Source organism: Syzygium oleosum, unplaced genomic scaffold (genome assembly GCF_021117445.2).
Source record: "Syzygium oleosum isolate NSW1041296 unplaced genomic scaffold, Sole_v2.1 Sole_v2.09, whole genome shotgun sequence".
Classification (NCBI taxonomy): Eukaryota; Viridiplantae; Streptophyta; class Magnoliopsida; order Myrtales; family Myrtaceae; genus Syzygium; species Syzygium oleosum.
In genome coordinates, this window is record NW_026607493.1 from 1,267,758 (window position 1) to 1,278,266 (window position 10,509).

At 43.3% G+C, this 10,509-nt stretch overlaps 1 protein-coding gene across 1 annotated transcript; it reads right to left on the reverse strand.

Annotated features, from left to right (window-relative positions):
• Window positions 1–1,305: 1,305 nt before the first annotated feature.
• On the reverse strand, window positions 1,306–3,101 carry LOC115690259 (nudix hydrolase 18, mitochondrial-like). Its single transcript, XM_030616552.2, has 5 exons — window positions 2,650–3,101; window positions 2,260–2,371; window positions 2,052–2,135; window positions 1,834–1,962; window positions 1,306–1,755 (listed from the first exon to the last, which is right to left on the reverse strand). The coding sequence occupies exons 1-5, from the start codon at window positions 3,072–3,074 to the stop codon at window positions 1,633–1,635; spliced, it is 873 nt and encodes a 290-aa protein (XP_030472412.2). The 5' UTR covers window positions 3,075–3,101; the 3' UTR covers window positions 1,306–1,632.
• Window positions 3,102–10,509: the final 7,408 nt, after the last annotated feature.

Genomic DNA, 10,509 nt, shown 5'->3' on the forward strand with positions numbered 1-10,509 from the left:
TTTTGCCCGCGAGTGATACCAGAGTTCAATCGTTGGAGAGCAAAAACAGAAATTAGAATACCATCACTCTGAAGCTCTCTGTGTTACTCTCAAGAATTCATTTTCACAAAATCCTACATGCAGTTTATATGGGGAAGTAGGCCTTAAACAGACACTACTCCCAATAGTTTGACGCCTATTGATCACAAAATCCCTAAGAACATCCATTTGGATCGCTCGTCATACTATCCCTTTTCCTCTTCAGTCCCTAGAAATCATTCATTACATCCCGGCACAAACTTGGGTGCATCTGTCAATTAACTACGCATCTTTTCCTCGCTAATCACTGTGTTCAAGATCCATCAATCATCTATACAAAACCGCTGATTTATCTAAATCCATTCACGATATGATTCACCAAAGTAACAGAGAAATAGAGCTGTCAAGAACCAGTCGCTCAGTAATTTGCTTTAAACAATCCACGCCAATACCCGGAGAAAATTCTTCCACCAGTCATTTGGTAACGAAGTGTCTTCTGGTGGGTCTAGTTATTTCACTCGACGAAACCATAGAAACCACCTCCATTGGCCACAATGACAGCTCGCAAACAAGAACCGCGACGCTCGTTCTCGTGCTAAACCCTTGGACGGTTACCAAATGAGACAATTCCTTTAAGACTTTGCAGCTCTTCGGGGAAATATGAGACGCACCTCCTTGAAAAACTTCCTCTTCCAAAAGACGAAGCATGCATGAATCCCATTTCATCAAAGTCGCCGTTGAACTTTGCCTCTCGAATTGGAATTATGTTAATAAAAGTCAAATACTCTGCTTCTTCCATATTTATAACCCATCTTCCGAATTTGACTTAATAGACAGCTCTTAGGCTCTAATCGAAGTAGCTGAATGTGAACGCCACATGAATCACAAGCGCTCATAAAAAATCAAACCTTGAGATATCAAATGCTGATTGCTCACCACAAATAAATCCGTGTAAGGAATGTCAATCATCTCATACTTGCTCCTTTGTCAAATCTACATTTACAGAGGAAAGTCAGCGGAGTTCACCGTCATTTTTCTTTCAGCTTCAAATCCCACTATCAGGAGTCCAAAGCAATTAGCAACTAGTCTCAAACCGATGACTTTTCAGAAAGATCACCGGCATGTACATACAGAAGTTGTTGCGCTCTCGGTCGATCTCTTGGCTTTTCCTCGCGTTCAATCATGTTAATATGAATCATTTGTTTCAAGTCAACCAGCAAGCAACGTGGATGGAATCACAGAATCTCCAAGAAAGACAACAGAATGTGCAAATGGAATAACGAATCAGGAGATTAAATGATATAATGAATTAAAGAATGGGGCAAGTTCTATACATGTACAAAAGATTCTCCCTAAAAAGGATCCACATTTCATGGGATCTCCCACCAATTTCATTGGTTTCGCTGCTCTGAACCTACCACTAGAAGTTGAACATGCTAAAAGAATCAAGGAATAATTAAAATGAAAAAAAAGGGGGACACCATCCACCCTAATTCACGTTCCTCATATCTGATGATCATAGACCTTGCCTTCATGGCTCTTGAGCAAAACCTTCTCATCTACAGTTTTGCTATTTCTAATCTTCAAAGCACTTTGAAGGCCACGAGACACGTTCTATGCACGTTGTCTTTCAGCTGCATACCCATTTTGTTGTTGCCACAGTCTTTGAACCAATAATTCAAGAGCTTCCTTCATCCACAGCTGTTGACACATTTCTTTCGCTTCGTCGGCCGACACCTGCAATCATTGCCAATTTAATTCACATCCAGACCAAAAAACAATTCAAACAGACTGCACCACCGTGCAAATACGTACCCATCGTCTTTGCCTGATATGCTCCTCCGGCCAAGAATCGAGTTGCTTCTTAACGAGTAGAGGGAACATATGGCCATCATGACAGCTGCCATTGCTTTTGCTCTTATATTGCCATTTACCCAATTTACACTGCAATTTTCAAACCGCGAATCAGCACTCAGAAAGCAAAATCAAACCGAATTCCATCGCTATCTGTATATAAAATTACGAAGACGAACCTCGAGAGTGCCCGTAACCCCGGCTTCTTCTGTTGTTTCGCGCAAAGCGGCCTGCTCTATAGTCTCATCCATTTCCCATCCTCCCTGTAGTCACATTGCAACGCGAAAACGTTCAATTCCCTTACAAAGATTCGATCACACAACTACTAAGAAATGGGTAAGGCCGTCATTTTAACAGTGGTAAATTTCGAGACTTTTTTTATAGTACCTTGGGAAACATCATTCCCTTGCCCTTCTGTGAGCTAACGACAAGAAACTCCAATTCTTCACCCCCACCGCCAGATGATTGGTCGGTCTTCTTGTATCTGTAGGGTATGCATCTGCAGGAGTCAACGGTAGAAGAAACGCGTCAAAAATTCGAGCTTCATCCCGAAAACATCAGCAACAAGTTACGGAGGCACACAAGAGACCAAAAAAAAATAATTGGAAAAGAAAAAACCCATTACAAAACAAATTGGGCAAATACCCAGATTTCCATTTTCCCTCGGCTGATGAAATCGCCGCTAAAGATCAAAACTTCACACGCAACCACAAACTCCAGGAAACTGCAGGGAGATTTTGCGTACAGAGGAGGGAAGGAGGAAGAGAAACAACGCACCCGACGACTTGGCGACAGCCTTTGTCGTAGCGCTGCAAATGCCTGCCCGTGCGGGAGACCAGGGAGACCACGTCCTCAATCTGGACGGGGAAGATTTTGACGGGCATCTTCTTGGCCGAGAAGGAGAGGAGGAAGTTCACGAGGTTCCTGGAAAGGAACAGACCCATAGCGACCCGGTTTCTTTCTTTTCTTTCTTTCTTTCTTTCTTTCCCCGAGAACGATCGACGAACCTGTGTGTGGCCGAAAAACACTCGCGGATTCTGATGGGGGGAGAGAGGAGGAGGAGGAGGGAGAGGAGACACGAAACGACAGGACAGGACAGGACAGGACAGGACGTGACGGTATTTTGCTATCTTGGGACAAACCCAGAACGAAACCACAGCGAAGCTCGAGCTAACAAATATCCGGAGAACGGGTGTGGACATCAATGGAAGTTGGATGTGCGTGTCCCTCGACTCTCCCCCCCATTTTATAGAATTTTCGATTTCGATAGGGGAGGAGTGGGGGAGGACGACGAAACAGAGAGAGAGAGAGAGAGAGATAGAGACACGGAGGAGGGAGAGCCCACACGCGCGTATCGTGGCGAGTGAATGGGGGACGGTTGATAACAATATTTCGGGGGACGAAAAAGTTGAACCCTTTTGCCAAAAGGTTCCCCCCGTCCCAGACGGTTGCTCCTTTTTGGAATTGTTTGGTCTAGATTATCAAAGTTGTAATTTCCTTTGCTCTTTTTTTTTATGCCTTTGCCTCCAATTAATTTACCAAAAAGATTGTGAATGACTTGTTTTAGATCTTGGGCTTAATATCACGAAAAATTCCAGACTGATACATTTATGACAAATTTATCACAGATTGATACACTTATGATAAATTTATCACAAATTAATTTTTCAATCACCAAAAACCTCAAATTGGTATACGTTTGACAAATTTACCCTCCATTAGTTTCCGTTAAATTTTACCATCAAATTGCTGAGTTGGATGACACGTAACAGTTGATGATGTTTTTGGCGGTCAAAAAATCAATTCAGGGTAAATTTGTCACAAGTATATCAGTTTGAGGTTTATAATGGCATTAACCCTAGATCTCATGAGCAAAGAGAGCTTCGGCAAAAACCCAAAAAACCCATAAGCAAATAGATTTGTCATAACTCTCTCTCTCTATATACTAATCTTTGGACTGAGCCTAATTGGGGAGGCAAATAGGATTTGAAAAGATTTGAAGTTAGGACCTCATGCTCTGATACCGTATGAGATTTTATGAGACAATTGCCAACTATTCTAAAAGTTTAAACTGATAGATGAAGGCGTGATTTATTATTTTTATATTCTAACAATAACCCATTTCCTTACTTAATCGAGATAAGTAAATGCCTAAAGTATTTATTCTTCAAAGTTGATCGCCTGAGGTCGGACTAACCTCATAAAAAATCTCCACAAATTTCTATCAGCCCGCCGGTCTCCGGCCCCGACCCCGAACGTTTTCGCACCAATCCCTCTTTACACTTTCTCGAGCCGTGAACGAGGCTTTGGATGGTGGTGGGATCCAAACCGAAGCGAGTCAACTTATCATAAACGAAGAAAGAAGACTGGGAGGGACACGCGCGACGAGGGGGGAGAGTGGGGAAACGGCGAAGGACGGACAGGGGACGTGGACGCGTTGGGCACGTCGCTGTCGAAGACAGGAGTGAGAAAAGCAGTGTGTGCGAGGGACGGGAGGGGCCAGCACTCGGTTTCTTTCCTTTCGTTTCAATCGTTTAAGCGTTAAAGAATCAAGCGTCGTCGTGCGCGTGTGCGTCCACCCCTAATGCTCCAACTCGGTGTCCCCGCGATGCATCAAACGCGCTTTCAGCGTTTTACCTCTGAACGAACGAACGAACGACCGACCGCGATGACGACTACGGTGACGATGACGACCGCGACCACTGCCTGGGCTGATCCGTCTCTCTCTCTCTTCGCTTCACTGCCTTTTGTACCGTAAAAGGGCACGCTCCCCTTTTCGTTCTTAGCTGCGCATGCATGCCCGACCCATCTCGCCTGAGCGAGGCGAGTGCTGTCATGAGCGCCCGGTCGCTTTCTCCAGGCCACCGGCATGGCGAGAGCTCTGCAGGTAGTCGTCGCGCTTTAGTGGAATCCGATGGATACAACGTGCTTTGCTCGCGATGTCGTCTGTCATATTCGATGTTTGAGTTGACATTTCGGATTTCGAGCATCCTTTGCTAAGGTGTCGACTGCTTGGACTCGCTCGCAAGTCAAAGTACGTTCCGCCCTCGATGTTATCCGCTCACGCAATGCTCTCGCCTAAAACAAGCATTACATCGGCATCTCAATGTTCATCAAGCGGGTCGTATCATCCGGGGCTCATCCAGCTCATGCTCCACATTTCGATCGCGACTCGATTCACCCTTTCCCCATCTGCCCATCTCAGAAACTCGATAGGAGTCGCAACTTATTCGAACTCTCCTGCCCTTATCAGATCGGGCGATCACCGAGCGCTACGACCCAATTCGCATAGGGTACCGAATCGTGGGGTGATGGAGAGTTCTCGTCCCGCTCGAGATCATAATCACGGACACAATCGGCGCGCATCGAGTCAATGCTAGATCATAATTGTCGCCTATGATGTTTGCATGTGGGTTGAAGCCGTTGGCGTGTCACGTCATTCCACCTTGTCCTCGTCTTTCTCCTGCCATCTCCCTCCCCCCATTAATAGGACAAAAAGGCCATGTTCTGCTGAACAACTGGCCTTCACATGGCCGCGGATTGCTTCGGGTTCCCTTCTTTGCCCAAAAAATCTCCATCGCTTTCGCCCCCCGCCCACCCAAAAAACAAAAAGGACTTGGTCAATAGCCGGAGAGGCCCCATTGAATTGAAGCGGTTGAACCGAAAAGGGCCTTCCCTATCCATCGAGTAGGGCTAGGAATCCGATAATAATGACGGAGGAAATGACGGAATGTGACGTTTTTAATCTATGAAACTTATAATTGTCGTTCCCTCGCAACTCGCGGGGCTCGGATTTCGGCGGCAACCGAAGTTGATTAGAATGGAAATTGACGGGACTTATATTATGTTAGTTATCATAGCCGTGCATGTTGCGACGGCTCCATCCATTCGTATCAAGCCTAGAAAGTCATTTCTCTTTTCAATTAGGGATTGCGCAACAGGAAGAAAAAGCCAATAGCGAACTTCGTAACATTAGTCTCCGGGTGTAGAACACCAAAAGATTTGATTGCGAGGCTCGAAGTGTATCGAGGTGGAATGCGCTCGTGTCACGAAGTAAAAGAGATTCTCCACTACCCGAGGACCGGATAATGACGAATATTGTTAGCGATATTAGAATATGTACCCTTAATTTTTCACATCTCTCAAGTTTATGCATATATCTCATTTGATTGTGCATATCCCTGATTGATTATAATCGGTATTATGTCTATTTTATGACCTTAAATAGTCATCTAATAAAGCTTATTAATAAGCTCTTGTACTCTTCATCATGACACATATCGAAATATACGGAAATTCCACGTATCGTCTATCGGAGCTAGACGATCTTGAGGTGCACATCGCAATCTCGTCTCATCGTTCTCTTTCAATAACTACTGGTATCGCTATCAATTACCCAATTTGTGCTTCCACTTTATATATTCTCTTCTTTCTTTCCTATACCCGAAAGATAGGCAAGGGACTCCTGGCCTCATATTTCGGTCAATGTTGATTCGTACACAGCGCGCCCAACTCTGTATATGCTTTGACCTCTATTATCTCTTTCTTTCATGTAACGTTTTACTCGAAAAGGCGGAAAAAGGCAGCGTGGGAGCTAGTTTGATTCCCTTAAACCTCTTGAATTAGCAATCTAGGGTTGGCGTGCACGATTCTTGATCAGTACATATTTAGGTCATCGGTGACCGCATGAATTGCTAGAACATGTAACCACTTCTTATAGGGTCAATTACGACGGGTCCGGGGCGTACGACCGAGTTCGAGCAAGACAAATTCGGTACATAATCAAGCGCTCACGCGTCGAAGTGAGCTAATTACGTGCTTTCGTGCTTTCTTAAACGACAGCAGCCATGGAGCAAAACGTGAAATTTTACGCGATCACGGCCAATCATTACAAAAGTCTAATCGGTCCGATGGAAAGCACGATACGGTGGCGGAGAAATTCTAATATTACAACACGGAAAATGAGCAAATTGTCGAATTTTAATTTTATTTCGGCAAGTATGCTTATTTGGTTCACTTTATTCCGATATCCTATATGCTTGTCGATGAATATCAAACGATACCATATCTTTCTTTTCCTTTTTCATTTTTTGTGTTTCATGTCAATGTTCATAAGTGAAACATACAGACACAACTAGCAACCACTTAACAAGTTGCCCATGAAACCAAGCAATTGGCATTTGTCCTCACTTGTGTGGTCGTGCATTATTATGTCCAAAAAAAGTAGGACGCAAAAATAAAATAGTGGAAACATTTTTTTTGTATCATTAAAGAGACAAGGCAATGAGGGAAGAGAACAAAACCAAAAAAAAAAAAAGCATGACCTTAGAAAAAGTTTGATGGACGTGCACTAACCTTTTCCTTTATCCTCTTGTTCTTCATCCTCATCATCATGCAAATTGCAATTGGGAACAAATGCAAATTGGAGCTCTTTTGACTCCTTCTACGCGGACCCAATAATTGCAAATATTCCTACCTCGATTGACCCATTATGTCCTTTTCTTAACAATTCTAATTCGATTATTTTTTTGTGGGCGAGGAGTGCCAAAAGAATCTAGTGATAAGCATAAAGCATCTAAGCATCGTATGCCCCCATTAATCATAGGAATCCAACTAGGGTTTTCTTTGTGGGCGACTTTAGACAGAAATCATATATTCTGTCCATCGTTTAGATTATCGATTGAAATCCTCCGATAGATTCGTTGCGTGGTTAGACAAGAAAAGAACGAGCTACATTGCACCCCGCGTTCTTATCGCCACGTGAATCGGGGAGTGAAGAATGAGCATACCCTCCTCCATAAGCTCGATCGTTTATGAAAACCTTTCATTGAAGTTAGGCGAACATCCCCATAACTATACGTGTGAAGTAGGGTGAGAAAAAGGAACTGCCCGGATCGGACCTAACCAGCCGATTCCGAGTGGTTCCTGAAAGCATCGGTCCAATTCCTGGTTTCATGAGTAAAACCGCCCACCCAAATCACTTGGGACTGGATTTTTTTTTTTTAATTTCTTACAAATATGTAAAAACTTAAAAGGCATAATCTTTCACAACAAGGCTCGGTCACTCTCTGGCATGCACGACTCACTCTCTCCCTCTTTCACAAATCTAAACAAAAACCCTAATCTCAGTCACTCGCACGCTTAATTTGCTCGCCTCGCACTTACTCGACTCTTGCCACCCTCTCACGATCTCACTCTCTTGCTTGACTCTTGCCTCCCTCTAGCAGTCTCACTCTCTCACCTGACTCTAGCCTCCCTCTCTTGCTCTTTTTTTGGCTGACTGCAATCGCAATCGCAATTCATCAAGGTAAATATCCAATGCTCTGTTTTTCAGAGAACTTGTTCTGGCTAATGGGGCTTCCGGTGGAATTGCATACTCAAAGTCTCTTTGTGGTTTGAAATTGAAACTTTCTTGTGCTGCTAAAATATGAACAACCTTGGCTAGACTTAAGGCAAGAACTTGTACGGCGTTACTGTCATGCTTTACTTAACATCGTACATTGCTTTTCGTAGAAATCTTTCTATTCAAATACTTCCTTGCTGTGGTTCAGGACACCTGATCTGACTTCGTTTATGACTAAGAATGCCTGAAATATCTGAAGAAATTGAAGAAACAAATGGAAGTGTTAAAAACGAACGTGCAACCGGTTCCATTAACCCATCCATGAATAGGAAAACGGTCTCTTTGGTCCGGTTCTCGATTCTTGGGTGGGAACCAAATCATGTAGGAATCGACCACCCCTAATGTGTAGACTTATTTATGCAGTTGCTTCGTTCCATATAAAGTGATAAACTTCTGTTCCAGCCACGTTATCATAAGCGTCAAATTTGGAACATCTCAAGTAAAGTCTCAAGCTTCCCTTCTTTGACCCAAATATGGTCTGCATTGGGCTTCCCTCAAGAATCATCATCCAAAAACTGATTTAGGATTCAGCCACAGGAACCTATCTAGTCGAAAATCTGTACTTTAAGTTCACAAGCTTGTTTGGGTTTTGTTCCCTTTGTCATTACATTTGAACCATATAGATTTCAAGTATGGCGTTTCATCTATAGTGAAAGAATTTCACTCGTGACGATTCAAATTCGACAATCTCAAGTGCATATAAATTTGACTCGGTCACCAGAAGCAAATGCATCGATAATCGCAATACAATGCCTTTCAGCATTTCAGCATGATTAATCGGAAGCGCGATCAAGTTTTGGTGCATCAAAATCCAAGTTTCAAACTCCATTTTTTGGGGCGGAACGAAACCGCTTATTAGCTGAAAAGCGGGTCGAATCAAAGGGCCAACGTGTCCTTGGGTTTAGGGTTTGTGATTCTTCAAGGGATTATTAACTCTATATGGTCAATTCAAGTCGTTAAAGGCCCAACTTTGATCGAGGCCTGCCTTAGGATAAGGTCTAAACATGACAACTGAAATGTCTATAATCGCTCGTGGGCCTCATACATTCATGGCCTTGGTTACGATCCCCACATATCGATAAGCAAAGTAGACAAAAAAAAATCAAGAACAGTGACGTCCCCTAGACAGTGCGAACCCCACGAGACCCTTCTGGGAACTTGTAGATCAGCTTCGTCGTTCGTGACGTTGTCTCGGGCTGACCAATTCGCTTAGGTTTTTCAGTGTCTCTTAGGAGTTTGCGTGCTTTGATTTGGTCGCTCAGCTTGACTTCCTTTCCCTATGTTCCTTTCTTGTCGTTCCCCAAGTCTTCCTTCGAAGAATCCGCGGCCTTTCGCAGATTTCCTAATTCATTTCTTGCATTTCGTTTTCAAATATTTTCATACAGGAGGAGACCGGGCATGCGCCGTTCTTGAAGTCAACGCGCTCTCTCGGTGGTGGATAAGTGTTCGAATTCACTCCGACCACGTAAATAAGATTTCGTTTGGCAATTCACGTGCTTCATCCACAGAGAAGGGCTGACCGAGTAAAAAACGACAGTTTGGCTTGTACTTCTTCTATGATTGTGCTCTTTTTGTGCGTGTATTTGCGTCGCATTTTACCTTATCATAAGTCTGGTTAGGTACTTGTGCGTCGCATTTTACCTGATCATAAGTTTGGTTAGGTACTTGCGCGCTTGTGATTTATGTATGGTTCTCCTCGTTACAAAAAGACAAAATTTGCATAGTAGTGTGTTTCTTTAATTCACAAACAAAAACATCCAATCTCTTCTTTGCTTCAAGTGAGCGACCAAAAGTTTGTAATTATATGTATCACGTCGTATATTAATTTGGGCCTCTTAATCGTGGGCTGGTACCGTATGAAAAAGGTTTTTCTTTTTATGGGCTTTAATACAATTCACAGCATGTGTAAGTCGTTTATTACACAATTCAGTTTCCTCACGATTGATATGAGGAGTTAAAGATGATTATGGGTTGCGTAACAAACAGGTTACACAGTTTTTGTACCTGAATTAACCATTTCGAGGAGACCGAGTCCATCTTCTCCATTCTATTAACAAGGCTGTCAAAAATGGAAAAAGTTAAAACTTGGGACATTATGGTGGTTACTAGTTAGTTTCCTATTATCCAAGAAAAGCAACCCCCGCATCCCAGAGATGTTTGTCTTCCCCATTGATCGAACCTTGACGGGCAATTAGCACACTTCTATTTTGCTAAACAGCTCATCGCACGCACAT